Source organism: Vespula vulgaris, chromosome 5 (assembly GCF_905475345.1).
Source record: "Vespula vulgaris chromosome 5, iyVesVulg1.1, whole genome shotgun sequence".
Taxonomy (NCBI): Eukaryota; Metazoa; Arthropoda; class Insecta; order Hymenoptera; family Vespidae; genus Vespula; species Vespula vulgaris.
Window position 1 is genome coordinate 445,523 of NC_066590.1, and position 26,915 is coordinate 472,437.

Consider the following 26,915-nt stretch of genomic DNA (forward strand, 5'->3'; position numbering starts at 1 on the left):
TACAATAATAGTTTAAAGAAAAAACAGTATATATATATATACTGATATGTGTATATATATATGTGTGTGTATATATATATATATATATATATACACAATAAAAATCGATACACATAAAATTGTTATAAATATTATATGCGCTAATAGTTGAATAAACAAATAATTAATTTACCTTTCGCTACAATATTGATTGCCAAATAATGACGTTTATGCTGCTCAATTAAAACTTTCACTGTATGTTTCAAATCTATATATATAGTTTCTCTATTGAATTCCGCTAATATAGATTATTTTTGTGGAATTGAACTATACTGTGCGTAATATATACTACCTGTATTATAACATCCATTACTTAATATGTAGGTAAGCATTAGTTGTTCCTTATGACAAGCAGTATAGAAATCGTGAATAGAAATTCCTATAATGTTGCCAAGAGTTAACCAATAAAATACCAGTATATGTGTGTAAATGTATGCTGTGCATTAGTACACATACATATATACATGTATATTTGTGTCAAATATTTACATAGTTGAAAGTAAATAAAAGTAGAAGATATGGTATGTGAAACATATATTGTGTTTCTTTTCTTATATATAAAAGTATGCCATATAAAAAATATATAAAAATATATAGCTTGTGCGTACAAATCACGATTTAACTGAAATTATATTCTTTTATAAGATTTCCAGCTATAACCAATTTTTGTATTTCGGAAGTTCCTTCGTATATTTCTGTAATACGCGCATCTCTATAATGTCGTTCTGCTGGCATATCGGTGACATAACCCATACCACCCAATATTTGTATACACTGATGTGCACAGAAAGTAGCAGCTTCGGATGCTGATAGTTTTGCCATAGCAGCTTCCTGTATATAATAATATCTTGCTGTTTTATAGTTTTTTTTATATAACTAACATAACTTTATCATTTATGGAAAGAAATGATATACCTTTGTATAAGATTTACCAATATCTTTAAGATATGCAGCTCTCCATGTTAATAATCTGGAGCTTTCCAATTTTAAAGCCATATCTGCCAATTTTTGTTGAATGGTTTGTAATTTCGCTATGGGATTTCCAAATGCTTCTCGTTTTGCTGCATATTCTATAGCACAATCGAGAGATGCTTGGGCTATTCCAAGAGCTTGACAAGCAATACCTATTCTTCCAGAATCTAAAAAGTATCTGTTAATTCATTGGATCATCTAGCATTGGATATACTAAAATGCGGATATACCGACCTAATGTCATCATTGCAATTTTAAAACCCATTCCTGGTTCTCCTAAAATATTTTCTTCTGGTATCTTGCAATCTTCAAATATCAAAGAACAAGTACTGCTACCTCTTATACCTAACTTATTTTCTTTTTTACCTAGAGATAAACCATTTATGGGTTTATCCACTATAAAGCTACTTATTCCTTTATGTTTTTTTGATTTATCTGTGGTAGCAAATAAAATAACTGCTTCTGCTTCATATCCATTTGTTATCCAAGATTTAGTTCCATTGATCACATATTTATTTCCATTTTTTACTGCAGTGGTAGAAGCAGCACCTGCATCTGATCCATTACCAGGTTCACTCAGAGCGAAGCAACCAACTTTTTGCCCATCTAAAAATGTTCTAATATATTTTTCTTTTTGTTCCGGAGTACCAAACTTTTCTATAGGTCCCAGATACAATGAATTATGTACACTCATTATTACTCCTGTACTAGCACAGCCTCTAGATATTTCTTCCATTGCAATCGCATATGCCAAATAATCTAAACCAGTTCCACCTAAATTTTCAGGAATTGCGATGCTCATGAGACCAAGCTCGCCCATTTTTTTAATTTGTTCTTTTGGATAAATATGTCCTTTATCTAATTTGTCTGCAATGGGTTTCAGTTCACCTTCTGCAAAGTCTCTAGATTGGAATATCAACAATGTATAAATATTCTTTCAAGCTCGTTTAAATAAAATATCTTTAATCAGCTTACGCATTAACTCGATGGAAATTTATAAGTATCCTCAGTAGCATGCAATTTTATAAAAAATATATTATTGTATAATTATTTATCACGAGAAATTGTTATTTTCGTAAACGTTAAATAATAATAAGAAAAATTATAACCTGCAAGTTTTGTATAGCATCTGATGTGTTTCAGATAAGGAAGAAATTGAGGCGATGCTTCGAGCAGTCGAGTAATACGTTTGAAAGACATTGCGGAATTTTCCTAAAGAGATAAGACGATAGTAAAAATCTATGTGATTTGATTGTCAGATTATTTGTGTCATAAATATTATAAAAGCTCACCAATTAACCTCAAATTTTGCATTACGTAGTATTTGTTAATACAACTTTAATAAAACAGTTTTGCACAATTATAACAATTAGTAAGATTTGTAAAAATAATACAAGTTTATGACAACGAATACATTTACATAGAAATAATAGGAACAATATAAATGCAATAGAACGTGGTTAATTATTTGAAAATATTGCTTTCATTGGCACAAATGAGGTGTACGATATGGTTATTTAAAATTAAATTAGAATAAGATGACTATATAAGAACACTCGCGTGCTTCGTTTAACTTAATTTATTCGTCTTTACTTTCTTACGCGTGCACAAGTTGAAAGTCCAACTCACCGAATAATCATTGTTAGTGAGTTGATTTTTGTTTCTTTTTTTTTTTTTGTTTTCACACGGCATAATATTCAGTTTATGATTCATGCTTTAACTAACTATAAATAAGTTTAACATATGTGTAGTCATTCAATTAGTTGTCATTGAAATATGACATTGACGTTGACTTAAATAAACGGAATAAATATATTTCAAGTAGCGTACTACATAGATATTTCCAAGAAATTAATTTTCATCTAATATATTTTTTATTATGTAATTCGAATGTCTATTAAAAAAAAATATACTCGTATTATCATTTCAATAACTATAAAGAAAGTATCGTGTGTGTGTGTGTGTGTAATATGTATGATGTATGTATGCATGCATGTATGTATATAAAAGTATGTGTATGCGTTGAACAAAAAATCGAATTTGGCGCGATCTTATACGATAGATAGATCGATGCGAGTCGAATAAAAAAGAAATATAATCAAAATAAAAGGAAATCAATTACTTTGATATGATATAAAATCTATTATTTGTGTTTACATTTAGAACGAGAGAAAAGTTGAGTGTTCTAGGACTGCGTATAAAATAGAAGAACAAAAATAGATTATTCGGGTCAACGCCTCGCCTGAGATCATTTTCGTCAGTGAGTTTCCTTTCTATGTTAGTCTCGTAGGATCGTGACACGATGATTGTTGACAGCCCCCTTTAGGAAGGAGCTTGTTGGATCTTGTGTGAAAAAAGTGCGCTGTCAGTGACTTTGTTCTTTTAGTAAACGAAATTTCCAGATCGTTCTGCGATAGAAACCGTCTAAAGGAGGAACTTCAAAGTTTGTTTCGGTTTCGTCGAACGATTCCGATCGTCTATCATAGGAAGATATCGCGAGAGAGAAAAAATGAGGTGAGTAAACTTCCCAAAAGCCACTGGCTTCTTGTTCGAACTTCTTTTACACGCCGCTTTTTCTCTTCTCTCCTCTTCTCTCCTTCATTTCGCTAAGCGTTCCCTTCTTGGAGATCACGCTTGGCAAGACATTATTTTGTAGTTGTTTTGGGCGACGTGCCAATCCAATTTAATAACATACGCGTGAAAATGCCCGGTCTTGTGGCGATTGTGCGATATTGTGCTGCTGAAGACGAGGGAGAGGCGGGAAGAGATAAAGGCGGTACGTTAGCTGTCACATAGGGCCGCCATATTTTTTTGAATGACGTTTCATGTTTATCGTTGATTCTTTCTGCGGTAGACACAGGTGTTTTCTTTCTACGTTTATTTTTCCATCGATATTCAATAAATTCAACTAAAATGACAGACGATAATATTTTTTGTACAAGATCATACGATGTACATATTCGTAACATAAAAGAGATACGATTACTTGATGTAATACAATCAGCAGTGGGTAATTGATGATTTGATCATAAACATTTTTTTTTTTAGCGGAAGATCACAAATAACAGCAATGAATGGAAAAAGGCCATCTTCGATGCCTATGAAGCATCAGACTGAAACTTTGGCTCAACACTTCGACCTAATCAAATACATATGTGACTGTATGTATATAAGATAATCGATTAGTTTTTTTCTTTCTTTCTTCGGTTTCTCATTGAAACAAACAAAATAATTGTTTTTTTCTGTTTGTAGCTTGGAATTCCGTATCAAGAGAATTAGACATGTGTTATAATCAGCCTCACTTGAATTCTTCGAATTACAGGAATGGTACTTCCGTTACATATTACCAAGAGTGCGAGCCGAATCCTCAACTCAAAGGTAAATAATTTTTGTCTCTTTTTCTAAAGAACAATCGTACTTAATGCAAGATCTGATCTTTACTTTTTTCTTATAGATTTTGAGCCATTCGATCTTGAAGCTTGGTGGGGACAACGCGTAGTTCAAAGTATTACCAGAAATGCGAGTTCCTAGTGCCAGGCTGAACTTGTTGGCTATAATCGAACGTTTTCAAACAGACATAAAAAGCAGAAGAGATAATCTCAAAGTTGTAAAAATAACTTTTGTCTTCTCTAGGAACAATGCATCGTATAAAAGAAAGAAGTGATGATGGTACACAAATATACACTCACAAACACACACGAACATATACACGAACACACAAGTATCCGATTGAGCGACTTGTGAACCTTTTGATAATGAGAATGGTGGTAGGTAAATATTATGGAAAAACAAAGAGGAAGGGAGAATAGCATTATTTTATGCACATGCTACGAAACGACATTCCTCTCACCTTTGATCGTATTTTAATACAATGTTTTCTTTTACTTCGTCAGTTTAAGGAACGCACGTATTATATAAAATTGAAATTTTTACCTTTTCCTAGTTCTAGCGTACGTTATCTTTGTAAGATTCAAGAGACGTAGTAATTAGGAAGACGTTGATGCATGATGAATAATTTATTTTATTTCTCAAAGATGTAAGTATAGGCACTAGTTTATTCTGAAATTAAATTTTCTCTATTATTTAACGTGTTATATATATATATATATATATATATATATATATATTTGATGTATATATATATAACACGCATTCAAATAAATATGTATATAAATAACAAATAATTCCGCGCGTTTTTTACATCTTTAAAGTAAGATTCATGTGGATAGAAAACTAACTTAATGCACAAAGCATTTAACAGATAATATAAACACGAGTGACAAAAGCACGCGGATAGATAGTCTTCAACGTATACTTCTAAGAATTTACACACCACACAACACACACACGCGCGCGCGCGTACACAGATATATATAATATATATACAGACACATGGATTTTTACACTAGTTGCATTTTACATTATTAAGGATTTTGCTCTTCTCGGCACTCACGGAAAAGAAAATATTTATGTTAAAACAAAAATAGGAAAAAAATTTTCTAAACGTATTCTAGAATGATTATTATTAATATAAAAGAAAAGAAATGCTATATGCGATTAAAATAGTAGACGTAACTTGCAGAACTATTTCTGCGTAATTTTACGTATGTACACACACGTACACACGTGCATGCATGCATACATACGTATATGTATGCATGATGTGTATATGTTCATAATATGTACATCTATGCGTGTATAGTAATTGTATAAGATTAATCGGATAGCGTTTTTAATGACAAAACAAAAAAGATTAGTAACCTTCTACAATGTGAGAGTTTCGTTAATTGCCCAATCACCTATTTATGTTCTTATTGTAACAAACTTTTGAACAATATGTACGATATTTTATTTAGCCTCCAGCCAAACGTTCGATGCACTCAAAAAATTCATCGTTCCTCAAACATTTGTAATTTTTCCCAATCATAGATCGTGCATGATGTAACGTGTTAGACTTTAAACGAGCTACGGTCTGTTCCAAACTAGATAAATTCCTTTCAATGGCACGTTTTTCGCTATTTAACATCTGCTTGATCGATGAAGCTTTTCGTGAGAACAATGATACTGACTTTATGAAAAAATTATTATCGCGCTTTCGAATACCTACCGTATAGCCAACATTTAATCGTAGAAAATTGCGTATTTCAGTGATCGAAGTTTGCGTATAATTATCACGTTTTCGAGTTAACACCGTCTGAGTGGCACAGTTAATGCCGGTACGGTTGATTTTAATGGACGTCCAAAGATTTTTCAAGAATATTACTACTTTATCCGGGGGACTTTCCTGATATTTTTCTTCGCAATCCACAATTTCCAATTTTAAGTGCGCCGCCTTTGTACTGGCCTCGGGCGAATGTTTGATTTTCATTTGTCGATTGTTTGAGAATCCGATCACATATTCGTCATAAAAAATCCCGTTTTTATGCGATTCGATGCAGAGCAATTTTTCATCAACGTCGTTGGACACGATTTGCTTACTATCGCGATTATATCCCGTTGAAAAGCATTTTTCTTTAGATTCTGTCCTGTCGTTTATAAACGTTTGATCCTCTCCAAAATCATTTTTGAAGGATGTGTCATTTACAACATTTTCTACGTCGTCGTTTCCTTTCGAGTTCGTTTCGTGCTGCATCCACGTTTGATCTCGATTCTTTTTTACGTTAGCGTTGTTATCGTTGGCTTTTAAATCCCTATAATTATGCGACTCTTCGATTTTGTTTTCTCTCTCATTGATACTTTCCTTTAAATCTTTCTCTCTCGAAGCTTGATTCTCCGATCGAAATTGCGCCTACGAATACGATCACAAAAGCATTTGTAATATTTTATAGAGAAATGTATCGACTTTTTACCCTTCGCTTAAGACTCTTCACAATTTCTCGCAGTACCAAATTTTGAGACCTTAGTTTGTTCGTTTCGCTATCGCACTCTTTGTCATCGGCTTTCCAAGTAAACTGTCTCAATTTCTTTATAGTTTCCGCAAAGTGTAGTCCGACTTTGGTCAAATTTTCCACGGCTGCGGGAGGAAGCTGAAAGGTACTTTCAAGAACTTGTAAAATCACGGATCGAACTCACCCTCCGCGGTAAGACGACACAAGGTTTTAACGTCGAGATCGAAGTGCTCCAAAGTTTCCAACAGATTCGCTAATTCGCGCGCTCTCGCTTCAAAGGATTCCTTTCGCGTCGCGTTTTCCTTCGTTTCCTCTTCAAGACGACGTATCTAAAAGAAGTTTGCTCGATTATACTAAAAAGCGATCTGGATAATTAACGACGTTTATGCGAAAGGCGATGGAATTTAGATGCAAATGCATGTGTATCTATCGACGTAGTATATCGGAGAATGCATCGTCATCGGAAATTAAGTGGAAATTACTTTTTCCGGTTTCCGTTCGATGGGACTCGCGGTTCTAACGATCCGATCGGAGAGTTCGTTATATTAGATTTCGCAAATTAGATTTCGTATCGAGAGCGTTTGGGTCGCCTAGATGGAAGACGGAAGACCTCGAGGATTTCTCTATCGAGCAGGCAGCAAAGTAGTGCACATGGCAAAAAAGTAGAGTAAGAAGAAAGTACTTTGATCGTACAATTCATCGCATACGGTTCACTATTGAAATCGAAATTGCATTCTCGATCTTTGAAAAGGAGTGTCGTATGGACTTTGGATCCATACCACGAAGGGATTTGGGAGCTATATTTACTTGGCGCTATCAAATATCTATTTCTTCTTCTTTGGCTGGCTAGCAATTTGGCAGATTCAAAGATGTACCTTTTCTTTAGCTTCGTTGTAAAAACCGGATAATTCCTCGAGCTGTTTTTCTCTCTGTTCGTTTCGTATGCTTCTCGAAACGCTTTCCCGCTTCTTTTCAAGAGATTCCTCCACGACTTTGGCCTCGCTTCTGTAACGACAATGATGCGCTTGGAGATCGGTGATATTAAAAACAAATTCCTAGTTTTTAGCTCGGACGTTTTTTACGGACGATGGATTAGTTATCAGATATAGATTTTCGAGTATTCGATCGAGCGATCGATCTAGAACGATAGCGCGAGTATTCGTGCGCGGGATAACGAGACAGAGCCGTTTACAATTATATCAGTTCTCTCTCCCTCTTCCCCTTTCCTCTTTCGCGAGCGAGCGCTAACGTAGCGATGTCTCGTATTGTAGCATAAATTATTGCAGGCGTAATCGCGCGGACAAACGATCGCTCTCTGCTCGGCTTAATCCTTCGTGTACTATGTTGGAATGCGAAATGTCATTTCTCTCTATCTCTCTTTAGACGAGTCGACAAACTAAGACCATCAACCGTAAACGCATATATTCTATGTACGAGCACGTCTATTCGAATTTGCATCAACTCGCTTTCGATCGAACGGGTTCGTCGATGTATCCTCGTCCTTAACGCGGCTGTTGATCTATAGCTTTTTCATTTTCTCTCTGTCCCCTTTTACGATAACGGAAGAACGCATTATCAAACTCAACGGCGAGCTCGAGTAATTCGATCTAACGGATACAGCTCGAATTTCTTCTTCGAAAATTTTTTTGCCCTTATCTTCCCGTGTCCCTTACGCGTCGCGATTTATCTGACCGTCCCAACGAAATTTATCATCCAAACGTGTATTCTATGCTCCGCTGTGTCTATGTGTGCACATTGCTTTCTGGCTGGTGTCAAGCTAGATACGTACGACGATAAATACATCGCGTCTCAGGTTATGACGCACGCATAAAGATCCCGTGTGTTTTACGTGCTTAAACGCGACTCTTCGCGCTTGCCACTGTCCAGATGGATCTCATATATTGTACATTAATCGACGAATATTCTAAAAACTTTTGAAGCTTCCTTCGATAATAATATCAACGATGACAATAATGAAAGGACCGAGATTGTAAGCGCGTTTTGCAAAAGTATCCCTTAGGAATTTCATTTATTTGACCGATTTAACCTGCTACCGAAACTTTATTAAGTACGTAGTTTATCTCTGAACGGACTTCGAGCACGTTTCGAATGGAATTTATTTTACACGGAAACGCGAGCACATAGAGACGCTTTTTCACCAGAGTTTGTTTCTCTTTGTTTTATACCACGAACGATTTCGTTTGTTGGAACGGTTCTACCGCGACCCTCGATTCACGATTGATTTCGGCTGGAAGAAGATTATGACGTGGCCTCGGGGAAAAAATCGAGGAGAAAGAAGAAAAAAGAGAAACGAATGAAAGAAAAAAGAGCAAAAAAGAAAAAAAAAGGAGAAATGGAGGAAGAAAAATGGAAATTGCCCTTTGGACAAACAAAGCTCGGAACGGGTTGAAAGATATTACCCGTTGTTGAATTTTTCAAACCGATATTCAATATTATACCGCGAATCGCACGTGCCGATCGAATATACCAGCAATTGAATTTCTCACGGATTCCTTTTACTATAGAAATTCGAGATACTATCCGCTCGTACGAACAACCAACTAACCAGCTGGAGGATGAGGAAGGATAAGGGAATGCATGCTCGATCCAGCTCGACTAATCAAGATTAATGGGAATCGAGATGGATCGACGTACTTCCGCCGATTCGTCCGTTGCTTTTCTCTGCGATTCCGTCGTCCTATGTATGTATAATATGTATGTATGTATGTATGTATGTATGTACGTACGTACGTACGTACGTACGTACGTATGTATATATGTATGTAGCTACAAACGTTATACGACTTGTTAATTAATCAATCTAGTCTGTTTCCGTTTCCGCGAATTACCTCGGTCAAAAATGGTGTCCGAATTTTATCGGGCGCAATTATCTCTCGAGCGATCTCTCGATCTCTCTTCGTCAAATGCGCTAAATCTCCATTTAAAATAATATGCGAACAAACGGTACGTACAACCGATCCAATGATTTCTTTTACCTCATCCGCTCTGCTTTTTTCCGTCCACGCATTGCCGTGTTTTTCCAAAGATCCCTCTCGTTCTCCGTCTCTTTCAACCTTATTCTCATTTCCGTGACGTCTCGCAAGCATTCCTCGGCGAATCTTTGAATCTCTGAGGATTAATCGACGATTTCTTTTTTTCTTATCCTTCGATGCATGTTTCGTCGGTATATATCGCGCTATATACGTACGAGGGCTCGGATATCGAGCAAAAAATAATATAGTACGTGTTTGTGTTAGTATACTTGTTCGAACCGTGAATGATGAAAAAACAGATCGATTTGATTGCACGATCACGTCCAATTTCGTAATCCATGCGAATTGGCTATTATTTCGGACGGTACACGATCGAAATTACTTCCGATTGCTTCTCGAAGCAACGGAGGTTAACGCTCATTAAATTATTATTTAACTCGAAGGTTATATCCTACCTTGGTTTTCGAGAGTCAGACGGTCGAATCGTGTTTCTCGATGCTTCTGCGATCGTAGTTTCATCACGAAAGCTTGCTGTAGTTGAACGAACTTTGCATTTACCTCTTCGAGCTTCTTACGCAATTGTAGCGTTTCCTGTCGTTCCTCCAAGCGATACATTTCTAAATACAACTTTTCGATTAGACCTTACGTTATCCGCTGTTTTTCATCGAAAAAAAGAAAATATTGACTTCGCAGTCGTTCATTCTCCGTCGAGGAATCGACGTGTAATAACATCGTTTCACAGGAAAATCATTCTCCTCCTTTGCCTCGTAAACAAACATGACGTAACCTTCGAACAGAACTTTCCGATTCGCTCGACGCCACAGATGTATGCGAATACTCCTAACATCCGTGTCTCTCTTCTTTTTCTTTTCTGACAAGCAGTTTTCGTTGGAAGTTAACCGCGAAAGAATTAATCGATCAAGAATAAATCGAATCTTTTCTGTTACATGTTCCGATCTATCGTTAAACTTTAATGCTTTTTAATCTTAAGTATTAGATAAGTACGCGCTCGAATTTCTCGTTAAACGAACGTCCTCTCGAAACTTTTTCTTTTTGTCTTTTCTTTTTGTTTTACTCTTACGATATAATTTTCCGTTTTACTAAAGTGACATAGCATTGAAGCTATCGTTGCACGTCGCATGGCAATAATTCCGTGAAAAAAACAATTTGGTCGCTTGACACACGGAAATGATAATAACTTTGTTAGTTCCATCGAACGTCATACGAATATCGCGTTACATAACGCTTTTTGTTAGAGCATTAGAGCAGCCAAAGGGTTAAATATCTTTGAGCTTGTACAGAGAATGTGGATACCTAGGTGTCGCGTGTAAAAAAGAGGTAAAAATAAAATGGTAGGAAAGAGAGATAGGAAAGGATCTTTTCTGTTTCGCGTTAATGATCCCACCATTCTCATTTTTCACGATGAAAGCGAAATACGAACAGGATAACTCTGCAGGGACATCGCGCTGTGCGTTGGACATCCTGGATGTTATAGCCATGTCTTGTATCTCGGAAACAACAATGTCAGACAAAAATAAACGAGTACGAGAATCCGCTTCTTGTCGCGTCTACTTCATGTCACGACATTTCCAACGGTTTTCGCGAAAAGAGAAAAAGAGAAAGATTGAAAGCCATTGGTAGATTCGCTTCGATCTATCTCTAATCACCAGAAGAGTGATCACCAAGACTCGCTTTCGGTATGGATGCGCTCGATAAAACACAAAATTGCTTTTATGCCGTTACTACCGGCGTTGTTAATCGTTTCTATTTTTATGTTTCGACGGAAATCCCCAAAGATTTATCTTTTATCCCCGAGTTTCTTTATTAATGCGCTAAACCGTGCTCATTGTTCGCGATTCGGTTGATCTTTCGTCGCGAAAACGATGGGAAACGAACGAAGAACTCGATTAAAAGTTTCAAGACTGATTTCAAGAACGAAATATGCTTGCATAAAGTTTCGAGGGTGTGGACTATCTTGAAAAAACTTTTGGTCATTGGTGGACCGAGAAAGAAGAAGAAGAAGAAGAAGAAGAAGAAGAAGAAGAAGAAGAAGAAGATCGTCCTTCTATTTTTTCTTTCTCTTTTGTTTCCTTTTTTGTTCCTCTCCTTTTTGGCAAAAAGATTGTCGAAAGGAATACGCTAAAGTTTCAACGTCAGAAGGACCCCTATCTTGACATAGAATCTACTCGCTATTGCGTTCTTTCCAATCTCGATCCTGTCGAACTTTAATGAGGTTCCTAGCTATTGGATGACGGTACTCCTCACGGTACGTTTTCGCTGTAACGCTGACATGTAATTCGCTTGCTCGTATCTCTTCGGCACGTACTTGTCGAAGATAGCAACAGGTACAGAAAGAAAATTTTAGAGTAAAAACGTTGATGGGAAGGATAGCCGTCGTCTTATTTTCTGTGCTTCCTCTTCGATTTATATCAACGGAAGGAAAGAAGAAGATAGCCTTTGGCGTGCGACTCGGGGCAAGAGTCTGCGTCGAATGGAGATTGCATAAGATACTCTCGATGGAAGTGCCTAAAACGAGGAAAAGGAAGAGAAAGAGGCCGATGCTGTTTGAAAAATCGGAAGAAATTGGTAGCAGGAAATAGATGAAAATAGATGAGGTTACTTGGTGAGTCGAGTCAAGGATGAGCTTACAAGTTCGAATTTTAACGAGACCTTACGCGGACAAAAGAGAAAGAGAGGATCGAAGAAATTGGCCGAGGAAGGACCTTCGATGATATTGACCCACACGTAGAAATGCAACAGGTTCGTCTTTTTTTTTTCTCGAAGAACGTGGATACTTCTTCGAGCGGACTCGCAGGAGGACGAGCACGTCTATACGCGTTAATCTTGACCGATCGTTCGAGTACTTTTTCAACGATTATAATTATATTTTGACGGCGAGGATAAGGCGATCGCGAGATAAATGATAGGAAAGATAGAAAGGAAGGAATTCTGTTTCGATAATCTCTCGGCATAAAATGAACGCGTAGAAGTCGATCTTTGGCGAGGCATCGAGTAAATGGCAAAGGAACGGCTCGTCGATGAGAATTATTCGAGTGGCTAATCGATCTGGCTTCGTCGTGGAACAGACAACATTCCATGTAATTCCGCGTCGTCCGGAGGATGCTATTCGAATTTGCGGAGGAGTCGGAAGCAACGCGTAGAACGTCACTTGAATCATGGTCTTCGGAGGTATTAAGTACCATTGTTCGATGACGTTTGAGAATTCATGCGGGGAAATATCTCGGTGTTTCTCTCCGTGTCACCTTTGACACGGATATTAAACGTCTTTACTCTTAAACGTCGATTTGACGTCTAGACGAGAGGTGGACGATTTTTAGATCGACAGTGTGAAATAAATCCAACTATTTATCACCGCGCGTATTATCGGCGTCATTCATTGTCAAGAAGGATATAAATAATTTTACGACTAGTCGCGAACAAAATGACGCAAATCGGGTAGCTAATTCTTTCGTGTTTTATCATCTAATCATCGAATGTCGTGCGATGCCGTGCGGTCACTTTCGCTCGGTCTCTCTCTCTCTGTCTCTCTAGGGTAGAATTTCATTACCATAATTGTATTAAGTTTTATCTTATCATGGCAGACGAGCGTGAACCATGGTTTATTGTTAAATATCATCTCGTTTCACGAGATATTTATGCATGAGACGCGTTGCACGGAAATATCTGTTTCGAATTTTCCTAACCGATTGAGTTTAACGAAGACGTGGAAATGATGAACTTTTGACTGGATCGTTCAACGTTCATCAACGTAAAACGATCTCTTAAACGCATACGCTCGAATTCGATCTATAAATCTATCGCAAACATCGATAGAAACGGAACGCATCAGCGTACTTCCTACAGCCGCAATTATTTCGAATAGAAGGAAAGGCAGAGCGAGAGGATGAGGGAGGAAGCTTATTACGCCAATCGTGGTACTGTGAGGTATTTAATTAGCCCTGGTTATCTATCAACCGATCATCGAAAATCTCTCGTCGAATTAACAACGATTACGGTAGCGCGCTGCGTATGTGCGTTTTGTATTACTTATGGAAAATTCATTAAAATTTATATTATCGCTTATAAGTAACTTGATTCTCAATTGAAAAAAATAGCTATCGTTATTACATTACATCAACGAATATGCCGAATAGGATGCCTTTAATATTTATCAATTTATCGAATTATTTCCATCGATGTACGATCAAGCGAGCTCATAGAAATTCGCGGAATGCAGCGGAACTCTGTTTTGCCTTTCTATTTCGTCAATCGCTTCACGCTTCATTAGACGCGCTATTTCTCCCGGAAGTTTCATTAAAAGTACGCTTTGTATGTTCGTATGAATATCACTATTTTAATCGTATGAAAATATTTCCGCTCGTGTTCTCCTTCGGTTTCTTGGGATGTAGAGAGAGAGAGAGAGAGAGAGAGAGAGAGAGAGAGAGAGAGAGAGAGAGAGAGAGAAAGAGAGTGGAAGGGAGTGGAAGGGAGAGAGAAGGAGATAGAGAAATATGGAATGCAAGATCGTTTCTATGGGGGAAGGGCAAATCCTCTAATTTATAACGGTAGCCAAGGGGAAAAAAAACTCGTAGAGAATAAAAGAAGAAAGAATTCAAGATAAAAGAAGAAAGAAGAAAGTAGAAAAAAAAGCGTCACACGATCGGACAACGAAGAAGGAGGTGTAGTACCCCGAAGGTGTTAGCTCGAGCGAGTTTCGAGGTGAAACGCGTGCGCGAGTGGTTTTAATCGGGGGCGGAGGGAAGGGTGGGAAGCAAGGGTGGCAGCGGAGGCGCGGTCACGGGGCAGAGAACAGTTGCTCCCCAGTTGGCTTTGGTACGCGTTCCGCGGCTGGCCTTCCGCATCTCGATTTTTCCCTCGTCTCGTTTTGGATCTTCCCTCGAAATCTTTTCTGTCGTGTCGCGACAAGATATCGTCCTCGTCCTCGTCCTCGTCCTCGTCCTCGTCCTCGTCCTTTGTCTCTACGTCGAGCAAAGGAAAGAAATAACAGAAGAACGGTTCGAGGCAACAACGAGACCGAACGAGGAGCCCAATTTCAAGGAAGATCCGTCGGTGAGATGCGACACGAAGGAATGCGGGAGTCTTCGATGGTAAACTTTTCTTCTTCTTTCTTCCTTTTTTTGTATTTTTTTGTCTTGTAAATCTTCGACTCCTTATGTTTTTTTTCTAATTTTTTCTTTTATCTCTAGTATTCTTTAGTTCCGTAGGAATCCGTAGAAACGATGAATCACGGGCGAAATCTACGACTCGTTGCGTGCTAAAAAGAGAAAAGGATCGATCGATCGCGATCGCGCCACGCCGGACTATACACTTTTCTTGTTTCTTTTTATTTCTCGCGAACATTCGACATTTCTCGTCGAGACATCGAGACGTCGAGACAGCGATTGGGTATCGATTCTCATTTCGCTTATAACAGGAACGTAGTGTATAAGCGCGCGTCGAACTGTCTATCTACATTCGTGTAACGAAAAAACGTGGGACACGGGGAAGTACGTATCAAATCATTTTTTCTATTATTTTTCTGCGCAAATTACTATCGCGAGACCTCTTTCTCTTTCTCTTTTCACAAATCTTAGAAAAACAAAGAGCATCAGGACGATGCTTTTAAAACATTGATCATTTTCTTCTCGCAAGTTAAATTGGTCGTTTATTAAATGCGAAAGAATACGAGTAGCCATTATATTTATCTTTTAAAATCAGTGTGCGTTATTCTTTCGGATAATATTACCTCGAATAAGAATGGAAGAAGTACTTGTTTCTTTGCGCTTTACGTTTCTATCGACGATGAGTCTCCGCTAAGTCTCTATTTCTCTCTCTCTCTCTCTCTCTCTCCCTCTCTCTCTCGATATTAAGCTCCAATGGCAAGGAAAGATTTGGCTTTACTCCGACCATGCTGGACAATTTGTTGTTTGGTTCTAAAGTTAAATCGCGTAAATTCTCAAACGGCAGCTATTAAACCGATTTTCGATTTGGGTCGTAACGTGATCGAGCGAATACTTCACTCTTTAAATCATGATCTCCTTTTGCTATTTGCACGTTTAATAAAATTCATTTTCTCTCTCTCTCTCTCTCTCTCTCTCTCTCTGTGTATCTGTTTCTCTTTCCGTTCGACATTTCTACCTACATACATACATACATATTGACGTCGCGTCGCATGATGAATGGCGCGTCAACATCACAAATCGACTACGCCGTCGATCGTGACAAATCCGATACGTTTCGAGTTCATAAAGAGATTATTATCCGATACTTCGGCATAAGTTTATTCAGATACGTTTTTAAACTTTTTCGTTTAGTTCTTCGTAATCGCTCGGTCTAACAGAAACAATAGGATGGAAGCGATAAAACCGATTCGTCGGATCAGTCGACTTTTTCTCGTGGTTCTACAAGATCCTTTTTGGATGGAAAGGGTGAAACTCCGTCCTGGATAAACAGGGAGAAGAATGATAGGGATACAACGATACGGTGGAACGTTAATGGCTCTCATCCATGTTCAAAGATATTTTCGGTATTTGGGCGTTCTTTTTCGTCGATCTGCGATAGACGCGACCTACTGCCGAGCTTGCTGCCGGTATCATAGCAATAGCCATTAACAGGGTTTTCCTGTTCCCTGCGTGAAAGCCACGCAACCTAGAGATTGTGGTCATGTGTTAATTCCATTTTTATCAAATTTTATCTTTTTTTTTTTTTTTTGCAACGTAAAAATTTACTTAAAGGCTTGACGCGATCTTTGTTTCTCTGCTTCTCTCGCGTCGCCTTTATTTTAGCTTTGTCACGCAAACGAAGCTAAAAGCTTCAAAGAGAATATGATTAATTATATTTTGAAAGTTTAGTTTAGTTATTGCCGTTCGTCGAGAACAAAGGAGCGAAATAGGAAGTCGAGTAAACATCACGAGTGACATTGCTGCTAATCGCGTGAACGTCGAGTGAACTTAGGGAAGATGGGCGGTATTTAAGGCACTTGCATCGTTTCTTCCTCCTATCCTACTTCCTTCCAGTTTCTAGTTCCGGTAATAATAAAATTGAATACCGCCTCAATGTCGTCGAGAGAGTTGACAATGATCGAATTAAACGGCGCGAAGTACCGCTATTTCTTTGACACTTGGATCGTTTTTGCATCGTTGGAAAAGCGTCTTCGAAAGAGATTCGTTTAGAGAATCTCCATACTTTCCATAGCGATTTCTTTGGGCAAATTGGCACGTTTCTTTTTGGATTGGCGCGAAAATATTGGAATTTGAACGGCAAAGGAAAGGGGTTACCCTTATCGGGTCATCGTTTTATCGCCTCGTTCCTACTTTTAATCCAAAGAATCGCGACTTCGTCTTACTTCCCGTTTCCAGGGTAAATTTGGACAAAGGCCACGTGTCACCGTTCTTAAAAAGTATCTCCGAATTGCTTAGAACGACTCATCGTTCATCAACGGAAGTAGGTCGACGCGTGCTCGGAATTCGATCCTTTCGTGTTTCGCGTTCGAGTTATTCTTTCATTGTTACCAGGAAAGAAGAGACGCGTCCGTGTACCTGTATACGGTCTTTATACGTACATAATAGATACACGTCGATAGAAATATACCTTTTAAAATCGTAGTTAGAACGAAGATCCATTAGGATGATCTTACTTACGGAATAGGAGAAGAGTGAACAAACAGAAACGTGTTACGGCCATCTCATAGGACGATATAGCGCCTTGAATAATTCATATGTTATTCGCGCTCCATAGATCATTCATAGGAACGCGCGCGTTTTATAAACTTGTGGAACTTCTCAAGCGGATTCACGTATCGAGGCATGGTCGAGAGACTTTTCAATTATAGATTTTACAAGCATCTTCCTTCCTTCGGGCAAGTATCTAACTAGTTATCAACATTGTATTAAGTTGGACAAACTTTCCTACCGCGTATACCTATGCCAGACTGTAATTTCCTCTTTTCTTCTTTTTCATTTTTCCTTTATATTTCTAGCAAAAAAAAAAACTTTTTCAAAAGATTCGAAATCACATCAACCACCCTCGATCTAACGAGCTTCTTTACGTTATCCTCGCGATTACTTATTTTCTTGTCCGTAGACGTTTGCCAAGAAAAATTTCGTCTCTTTCTTCTTTCAGAAATTATAACGACGAAAATATATTCTTCGTGAAGATTTTTGCAGCAACGCGTATTTGCTAGATGCTGTCATAAACCGTAGCGCTTAGGAGAATACGACGCGAGGCGATCTATAAATAAAATTATTTTAGTCTCGGTGTCTAGGAGGAAAATAAATATAGTTTCTTCTTTACGAGCTCGGTGCGAGAGCGTGCAGGATGTAATAGCCTAATGAACTTAATGTGTCTTACTATACCGGTAGCTTGTCTACGAACGTTTGGTTACATCTTACTCTCCCGAGGCCGAGCCGATGTCTTTCTTCATTTGCGATTAATTGCTTTCGTTCTTCATAGTCGATTAATTGTCAAGCTGGTTCAACGACGGTACGATATTCTTCTTTATTCGTATGATAGAAAAGGACGAGTGGATAGAAAAAGGATGGAGCGCCTAATGAAAGTTTTAATCTCGTTAAATTTCATTTCTTCTTTTTTCGAGCGACATCGATCAATTAAGAACGATACACGTCGCGACTGTAGGTCGAAAAGCGCGCAGAAAAGCGCGTTTTCGAGTTTACCTGTGCCAGTTCTTGTCCGCTCCTCTTTTCCTTTCCAACGCTTCCTCCTTTTTGCTCCTGAGAAGATACTTGCGCGAGTAGAAGGCGGATAAAGGGTGACTCCGTGGGGAGCATATTTTCCTTTCGTCTCGTCCTCTATGGATCTTTTTATTTCCTTCTTCGTTCTTGTTTCATCGCCGTGGACGTCGATAACCAGAAACTTTCGATCGTCCTTCGGGCATATTATATTCTGACCTCTGTTTTTCAAATATACCAAAAAAAAATTGAATCTGTTATTCGATATCTCGAAAGCAATATCGGAGACCACCCTTAACGCTTCTCCGTCTACTGAATATTCCAATTTGCAGGGCTACGATATCTCCGACTAATATCAACCCGTAAAAATATCGTAAAGTGTACGTAACTTTTCCTATGAATTCCAAAAAAATAAATCTATTTTTCGGTGATCTTAAGCTTTTCTCGAAGACTCGATTAACCTCTTTGCGGTCGTCGAAGAAGACTGATGCGATGAAAGATTTCGATTTCTCCCTCTCTTTGTCTTAAGAATGTAGTCTCAACTTTTACGACGATGGATCCTTTGGAAATAACTCTTAATCCCTCGTTCTAAATTCGTAACGTCTTAAGGATATCCTTAAGAACGTTGTGCTTCTTATCTTCGAACGGAAGAACTAGTTAAAGGAAGATGGAAGGTGAATATCTATCTGGCGCGATTGCGTCGTTAGTGATATATTATACCGATTTACATAATAAATAGCTCGTGCAACGTCGATAATGCGATCGTTATACACTCGACAACGTTGTCGCGTCGTAGGATTATCCGAGTCATCTTTGCTTCTCTAGAAGTACAAATATTTTCGTGTTTATCGTTTGGAGGATATCGTTCTTCGTTGCGAGACGATATAATTATATAGGAATTTTTCAAGCGGATCGAAGAAAAAGTAGAAACTAATTAGTTCACTTGGAACGATCCTACGGTAACCGATTTTCGAGTCACTGGATGGGTTCGTTCCGATTCGGTTTACTAATCGTTTGGTAATTAGAACGAGTCAATCTCGTCGAGAGACTACTTGTTCTTTCATAGTTTGTTCGAAACTGTTAGATACGACTGTTTGCTGGTATTTTACACTCGCTGTAAAGTTATTTAAATTCTCTTTATTCAATCTATAATTTGTTTGAATTTTCTTTAAATCCTTTTTAAATTCTTTGTATTTTATTGAATTTCCCGCTTTATCGATAATAACAAACGAAGGAAAATAATGCAATCGTAGAATTCTCAGAATATTCAAAGTTATCGATTCGTGCGATTATTCTAGCGTGTTCATGGCGAGCGGAACAAAAGAGAGAAAAAAAAAGACGATATCGCGAATGCTGGATAGTCGAAAATAGGACACCACGGCGATGTCAAGTTGTGCGTGTTTCACTTTTTGAGGAAAAAAGAACGTAGCAGGGAAGAAGTAAAAACATGTGGAGCTTGAGTTTTTCCCTCTTATGTGTACTTACGTATGTGTGCACACACATACGTACACATAATGTTTTATGGGTTTTTTTTTTCTCAGAAACGCAATATATCGTTCGGATCTAATGCTCTCTCCTTCTTTCATACGACTATTTTTTTCCACTATTTCGTAGTGTCAACGTCATTAAATTTCTTCCGAGTAAACATTCTCGTAATTTGATAAAATATTCTTGCGAGATTCCAAGGAATAAAAACGAATCGAACTATTCGATTACGCGTTGCGCTGGCTCGACGTACAAATTATTTTCGTCGCTAATAGCGGATCCAGCGATCGTGGTTATCTCGATGCTGTCTAACAAACGTTCGTTTAACTTCACGAGAGAACATCGAGAAGTAATCAAAGATCTTGCATAATGAGTATTCAAAAAAACAAAAAGAAGAAAAAGAATAAAAAGAAACGCGCGCGTTTCGCGGTTGAAACGGGCGTTTGCTCGATTGTATTCTTACTCTCTTATGAAAAGCAATTTCGGCAAACCAGTCAAAAATGTCGCAGATCGATTTTAGGATTTTTCTTTAGGGAAAACGATTCGATCGCAATGCTTGGTTACCGGAGAGGAAAAACAGCCGCTAGGACATGTAACCTCGTCGAAACCCGACAACCTGGAATACAATCGTTTTCGATATATTCACCGGTGAAATTGCATCCACTACGAAGCTATTTTTACGGTGAGTTTAAAGCGATTTCCATTCGGCACTCGAATCGTTTCCCGACTCTTCCAATTTTCGTGTTCTACCGAAATGAAAATCTTCTTTTCTATCTTTGATATTTGCCTTCGACGTTGTAGATATGTACATGCCGCACATACGCGCAGTCTACTGCACCTGTCGCGATCAGTCTTTTTCTTTGTTTCTCTTTCGATTCGGAGAAACTAATTCGCGCTCGTATTTCCGAACTTTTCTTACTTCCTCGGACGGCGAAACTATAGTAGATATATTTTCTGCCATGGTTCACGCGATCCTGCTGGAAATCTTCTTAACGCGGCACATTTGATATAATATAGAGGAGATTCTTCGTAGATCGCGATGACACGTGTTTTTAACCTCGAGGAACATCTGGGAGAAACGCCAATAGGAATTTTTGAATAATTTTCATCTTCGGCTTCACGTACCTCGATATCTCACGTCGTCATCGCATACGATGTACAACGCATTTTCGCGAGCACACGTAAGACGTTCCTTTGGGTGTACATACCTACAGAATAAATTTGCTCAAATTTTCTGATGGTTTACAGAACCGAAATATATTTTCTTCTATGCATCGATCGGATGCAATAACCTTGATTACGTTAAAATATATCCATTTATTTCCTTTTCATTGGTCTCACTAACGATCGTATAAATAAAATCGGCTTGGTGTTTAATCATTGACGGTATCAACAAAAAGTTTTTCTCTTATTTTATCGCGTGACAATCGATTCGAAAAACGCTTCGATCGTTTCAGTTTCATTCCACAATGACTATTGCCTTTTTGCGCGCAAGAGAATAAAAATAAAAGTGCACCCGATAGAGACGAGAGAGAGAGAGAGAGAAAAAGAGAATGTGTTTCGAATCGATATCCAGAACATATTTGGTAATATCGGAGAATCGTAGATTCTTAGGGGAAGTACGTAGATAGGTCTGAGCTTGCCAAGTAGGTATATTCGGTTTACGCGAATCGCGTTTGCGCGGCTTACGCGACAAATTGCTGCACATTAGTTGAATAGAGTAATTACTGCTCGGTAAATTAATATTGGCAACAGGAAGGTGTCAGGGATGTTATCACCAAACGAGATTATCTTAGAAACCGATCGAGGAAATGAGAGATAATTGATATGGAAATCTATTCGATCGTAGATGTTCGCAATCGAATAAAGGAAGGACCCGATCTCTTGGATGGAACGTTACCACGAGGACGTAGGTGAATAGAGAATCTGTGAAAATACTCGTTGAAAATGCATTGGCGCGAGTTAACGACACGATGGTCGACTAATCGCGTCGACGGAAAATGTTCGACAGGGTTCTATCAAGGCCCAAGTATCGATATTCGATGTTACTATCGATATACGACGACGTTGCGCGCGTGTCTTCTGGCATTTACCTGTAAACAATGAGAATTGATGAATACGGCGATAACATTGCCAATCAATGCGCTTTTCATCGTGTATTTAACTAGCGGATCTGTAAAATTTCCACTGACGTTTATATTATAAAAATTGATCTTCTCTCTTGATCGAATCGCAATAGAAATCGATTACTAGCTTATCGCCAAAATGGAAATTCATTAACACGACGAATGGACGTTCTTCTCCGAGCTAACGCCCAAACTTACTGCACGCTTTCGTACTGGAAATCGTCGCGACCCTTACAATTTGCTATTAAAGTTTTGCAATTTCCTGAATTTACCATGAATCTCCAACGAAAAATTCATCGCGTTGAAAGGCCGAACTATCTCGGATAGATAATTCTCTTTACTTTCCCTCTTACTCTAAGCTTTCTCTCTCTCTCTCTCTCTCTCTCATTCTCATTTTCTCTTTATTTCTTATTCATTTTCTTACTCCCTAAGTCACCCATTCCTCTTCTCTTTCGGTTTAAGGCTCGCGCGTACGCTCAAGAACTGAACTGATTAATGAAATCCTCCCTTGTTTCAGGTGTTGTCGTTGTTTACTTTAGTTTCGCTAATCAAGTACAAACTTCTTTTGACGTGCGATTTGAATTTTCAAACCGAGCAAGTAGGTATATATATTTTTTGTTTTTAACTTCCATCGCGTTTTACACTTGCAAATCTTTATTGCGTTTGAAAACTTTGCCGAGTACTCGTGTTGAAGTCTCTTAAGATATGGATAATTGTAACTAAAAATGTCTTAGGTATATCGTTAACGGAATATAGAGAGCGAGAGGTAGGAATACACTCGCAAGAGTTCCTTCAACGCGTAGATGCAGGGCATGTACGTGGGTGTATATCAAGACCACGCCCTCATTCGTCTTCGAGAACGGAAACGACGCATCGAGTTTCGAATAAATTCTCAACTAGACGAAAGGTGCTCCTATGCGCGATCGAGTGCACTTTCAAGAGACGATGTGACTCCGACCTCGCTACATTAATGTTCGTTACGTTAATGTTGTTAGAACCGGACAGGAAGATTCGGAAATAGAGATGGAAAACTTGATTGGATCCTTTCAAAGAGGCAAAATTCTGATCCTAAATTACAGAATACACGATCAAAGAGGCAACTCGTTTGCTAAATGTATAAAAAATAAATGAGATAGAACATAAAAAAAAAACAAAAAAAGAAATCCTCGATTCTAAATCGATACATTGATTGATAAACGAAATCAGTGGAAGAGTGTACGAATCGTTTAGAAAATTTATCAAACTCGGTGGATTTAGTTTGGCGCATTAGTTCATTTAAATAATGTGTTATCCCCTCTCTCTCTCTCTCTCTCTCTCTCTCTTTCACTCTTTCAGTTCCCCTCGCTCTTTCTCTCTCTCAGCTACCCTCTCTAGTTCAATTGTTCCTCCAGTCATTTCGAGCCGTTTAATAGAATCAAACGAAAATTAAATTTATGTGCAAACATTGCGACGGAAAACCCAATTTGCTACGTTCATCCTAATATAATGAGTTAGATACGGCTGTAAGTAAATAAATCATCGAAATTGAAGTAAAGATGTTGCTATTTACGCGTATTATTTTGATCGAAAGACAACTTTTAATTCTACGAATATTATTCCAAATTGTTATTGTATGTTTTTCTCTCGGTCCTCGACGTAATATACCTTTGACATTGTGTCGGAACGCTCAGTATGTTATAAACCGTTCGACTGCTAACTCTTACTCCAAGACGAATCTTTTCAAGTTTACTTCTCCCTCCATTTTCCACTTCGGAAATCCTCAATGAAATCTATAGCGTAACGACGTAGACAGAGAAAAAGAAAGTTGGTTATTTTTCTTATTTCTTTCTTTTATTGTTCTTCTTAAGGAGTAAAAACATTGCTCGCAAGCAGGAAAAAGCAAACGTGAGAGTGTATTGAAGTCTTCGAGACTTTTCCGAGTTTCCTTTAACGGAGAAAATGAGAGAGATAGATAAAGAGAGAAAGATAGAGAGGGAGAAGGAGACGGAGAGAGAAAGAGAAAGAGAAAGAGAGAGAGAGAAGAGACACGTCAATCGTTTTAAATCGCGTCGACCTCAAAAGCGGTCTTTGTTCGAGCAAAAAAAAAGACGCGTTAGTATTTCGCGAGGATTTGTCGAGAGTAAACTCAAAGCCATCGTTAGCATAGCTACCACTGGCGCATATTTCGTAAGTAAGAGAAAACAAAGCTTTCTAGTCGTTGTGTTGTCGAGCGACACTCTACGAGAGCATATCTCGTCTGCGAAACAAATGTCTCTCGGACCACTATCCTTCTACTACTACCATGAACTTCATCCACCTCTTTTTTGCGTGTGGACTTGCGTGGGCGGATAGGGGGAGGGAACACCATAACATACTTTGCTACTACTGCCTGCATCCAAAGTGAAACTTTGTCTTTCAACTTTTCTTTATCTCCAAATCAACTTCAATCGATCCGTTCTTCGAGTCTTCGGTATTGAACCATAGCCACGCTCGAATTTCGTGACGTCGAGTAGCTTCGTGTAACAAGCGTCGAAATCCTCTAACTCCAAAGCAATAACTTCTTTCTTCGAGATTGACGAAAATTCGAAATTCGAAATTTAATCGAAGAACGAATCAGAGCGTGATTGATGAAAACGCCTGTGGATCGAGCAAATTCTTTTGGTTTTTTGTTTCTTTTTCTATCGAAATAAACGTGAGAGATTGCGAATGAACTGTATATTCTCGTTGAACAAAGCGACTTTTTCTCAGTTTTCCTATCCATCTCAAGAAGGGATGTTCGATGGAGTCGAAGAATGAAATTTCCTTTCGTAATGTTAAATGCGAAGAGAGAGAGAGAGAGAGAGAGAGAGAGTGAAAGTAGGGGGTGGAGTGACAAAGATAGAAAGAGACAACGCAGTAGAATGTCCATAGATATCGACTTTTTTACATTCTCTTCCTTACGTCTCCCTCCCTCTCTCTCTCTCTCTCTTTATTTCTTCTTTTTCGTTCGTGCAGCGACTTCTTCGACATATCTTCGCATACTCTTTCCATCCTTTCTCATCTTTTCCCATTTTCTTTGCTCATCGGAATTCAATCCGCAATTTTTCCTACCGACAAACGCGCAAAACGATCGCTTCACCGCGAAATGTATAAACGTGTAGATGAGAAAAGAAAAAAGAAAATTTTCCTAAAGAACTACCTTGCTGCTATTGACCACATCATGGAAAGTAATATATTTCTATCAATCGATCCGACGGATGCTGAGCGTTTCGTTAAAAAGATTCAAACGAATTAACGAACACTGAATTTTCTTTTTTAGATCGATAGCTTCCAGCCATGCCGCCGTGCATTTTAAATCAGTTTTGCTACTTTTATCGTGCTACTCGCTACGTGATATTGTTCTCGTTAATAGTGCACAGTCTTTATATTAGCTCTCTCTCTCTCTCTCTATTTCTGTTCATTCGAGTAAAATTTCCGTACAATTGGAAACGAAATTTGCGTTGAGAAATAAATATAACTTTTCTCGAGGAACAGTAGATGAATAATTAAAAAAAAAAAATGGAGAGTCGATGAAATAATAATTCCGTACGTTTCAAAGTATGCCTGTACCGAACGATTAGTAACTTTTTCCTGAATGGAAAACCACACAAAATATCGAAGAATATATAAAATAAAGGAATATTGTTTTTCGAAAGCTGAAAAATGTTGCGAGCGTTATTGGAAAAATAAGGTTTTTTTCTGCATTGGATAAAAGAACGGAGTGGCGAGAAATTTTTGTTTGCTTCGATCGCGATATACCGTCGTACGATAATCGAGAGAAAAGGGATTGTTTTTGTTTCGACCGACGTTGCACGAAACCAACGATGTGGGATTTTAATTATGCAGATTACACATAGGTACTCGCAACGAGGGATATCGTACTTTGAAAGAAAACGCTATCAGCCCTGCGATCGAGCCTCTAAGGATTGCTAAGCATCGTAAATAAAGCGGTAGGATAAAATCGGAAGCTTTATTACATTTTACCGTAATCTATTCGTTGTGCCTGTTATTTTGAAAATTAATCGTTAACGCGTTAAAAGCTTTAAAGCGATTAATGATCGAAGAGCTAAGAAGGAGGAAAATCGAAGGAAAACTCACGAGACAAGAAATAAAGGGAAATTGGCAAGAACGGTCAATCTTAAAAGAGGTCAACTCTTTCTACGGCTTTTTCCCACGTTCGAACGTTTGGCGTTTGACTCGCATTTTATTATTAAACTTCCTTGTTATCCTTTCTCTCTCTCTCTCTCTTTTATCCTCGGTGACATTGCCAAAGGGAATTATATTTCTTATCTCTGGAATAGGATTCGTTCTACATCCAAAACGTCTAATCTGTGTTTGCTCGAATGTGACAGACGAGTATATAGATGTCGCTTTAAACTTACGAAACGTTTAGCATGTTTAATCGTTGCTTGCTTTTATCCCTTTCGTTAATAAACCTTCTCTGAGATTATTCGCGAATATCTCTTTATCTACGTATGTTTCTTCCTCTTTCCCTTTCCGTCTAAGTTCATAAAAGTCTTTGATAGACGAATGGACATTAATATTAAAAAGTATTTGCTGTCGTAAAGAATGAAAGGAAGAGGCAGAAAAAACAGAGATATCGATGAAACGGAAACGATCGTCGAACAATCGTTTTACGCTCGTTGCCTCGATACTTACAATTCCATTTGTATGTGTTTCGAGCGAAATACGCACTGCGATCGTACGAGATTCTTTCGCAAGTTCTTA

General features: G+C 38.1%; 4 protein-coding genes across 12 annotated transcripts in view; 2 read left to right on the top strand and 2 right to left on the bottom strand.

Moving 5' to 3' along the window:
• Window positions 1–459: 459 nt before the first annotated feature.
• On the bottom strand, window positions 460–2,869 carry LOC127063890 (short-chain specific acyl-CoA dehydrogenase, mitochondrial). 3 transcript variants are annotated; one of them, XM_050994174.1, is made up of 5 exons: window positions 2,641–2,869; window positions 2,121–2,223; window positions 1,246–1,911; window positions 955–1,178; window positions 460–870 (listed from the first exon to the last, which is right to left on the bottom strand). In XM_050994174.1, the coding sequence occupies exons 1-5, from the start codon at window positions 2,722–2,724 to the stop codon at window positions 658–660; spliced, it is 1,290 nt and encodes a 429-aa protein (XP_050850131.1). In that variant the 5' UTR covers window positions 2,725–2,869; the 3' UTR covers window positions 460–657. The 3 variants fall into 3 exon arrangements, with proteins under 3 accessions (XP_050850131.1, XP_050850132.1, XP_050850133.1); XM_050994175.1 differs by having other exon boundaries at window positions 1,246–1,913; window positions 2,304–2,674; XM_050994176.1 differs by lacking the exon at window positions 2,641–2,869 and adding an exon at window positions 2,304–2,348 and having other exon boundaries at window positions 1,246–1,913; window positions 1,987–2,223.
• A 466-nt stretch (window positions 2,870–3,335) lies between these two features.
• Window positions 3,336–5,781, top strand: LOC127063898 (MAPK regulated corepressor interacting protein 2-like). Of its 3 annotated transcripts, none has more exons than XM_050994194.1 (4): window positions 3,336–3,525; window positions 4,060–4,172; window positions 4,264–4,389; window positions 4,466–5,781. In XM_050994194.1, the coding sequence occupies exons 1-4, from the start codon at window positions 3,521–3,523 to the stop codon at window positions 4,540–4,542; spliced, it is 321 nt and encodes a 106-aa protein (XP_050850151.1). In that variant the 5' UTR covers window positions 3,336–3,520; the 3' UTR covers window positions 4,543–5,781. The 3 variants fall into 3 exon arrangements, with proteins under 3 accessions (XP_050850151.1, XP_050850153.1, XP_050850152.1); XM_050994196.1 differs by lacking the exon at window positions 3,336–3,525 and adding an exon at window positions 3,644–3,787; XM_050994195.1 differs by lacking the exon at window positions 3,336–3,525 and adding an exon at window positions 3,807–3,963.
• The window catches only part of LOC127063886 (trichohyalin-like), a 44,820-nt gene continuing 23,217 nt past the window's right edge, over window positions 5,313–26,915 (bottom strand). Inside the window, exons 2-8 of the mRNA XM_050994169.1 lie at window positions 10,348–10,509; window positions 9,896–10,028; window positions 7,775–7,904; window positions 7,084–7,228; window positions 6,861–7,024; window positions 6,119–6,799; window positions 5,313–6,037 (exon numbers count right to left, since the gene is read on the bottom strand). Of these exons, the coding sequence (XP_050850126.1) occupies window positions 5,864–6,037; window positions 6,119–6,799; window positions 6,861–7,024; window positions 7,084–7,228; window positions 7,775–7,904; window positions 9,896–10,028; window positions 10,348–10,509 (1,589 nt within the window). The 3' untranslated portion in view covers window positions 5,313–5,863. The remainder of the gene's footprint in view (window positions 6,038–6,118; window positions 6,800–6,860; window positions 7,025–7,083; window positions 7,229–7,774; window positions 7,905–9,895; window positions 10,029–10,347; window positions 10,510–26,915) is intronic.
• Window positions 14,727–26,915, top strand: part of LOC127063881 (glutamate receptor ionotropic, NMDA 2B) — a 64,272-nt gene continuing 52,083 nt past the window's right edge. For all 5 annotated transcript variants that reach the window (XM_050994151.1, XM_050994153.1, XM_050994152.1 and 2 more), the window contains exon 1: window positions 14,727–15,000. The gene's annotated coding sequence lies outside the window, so the exon portion shown is untranslated. The remainder of the gene's footprint in view (window positions 15,001–26,915) is intronic.

What these genes read in the sequence shown, in the direction of transcription:
- LOC127063890 (XM_050994174.1), bottom strand. Translation starts at nt 2,724, where the DNA reads ATGAATCATAAACTGAATATTATGCCGTGTGAAAACAAAAAAAAAAAA. An exon ending in TCACTAACAATGATTATTCG is followed by an intron (nt 2,224 to 2,640) that starts GTGAGTTGGACT and finishes TTATCTCTTTAG; the next exon opens with GAAAATTCCGCAATGTCTTT. An exon ending in ATGCTATACAAAACTTGCAG is followed by an intron (nt 1,912 to 2,120) that starts GTTATAATTTTT and finishes TCCAATCTAGAG; the next exon opens with ACTTTGCAGAAGGTGAACTG.
- LOC127063898 (XM_050994194.1), top strand. An exon ending in AATCAAATACATATGTGACT is followed by an intron (nt 4,173 to 4,263) that starts GTATGTATATAA and finishes TTCTGTTTGTAG; the next exon opens with CTTGGAATTCCGTATCAAGA. An exon ending in GCCGAATCCTCAACTCAAAG is followed by an intron (nt 4,390 to 4,465) that starts GTAAATAATTTT and finishes TTTTTCTTATAG; the next exon opens with ATTTTGAGCCATTCGATCTT.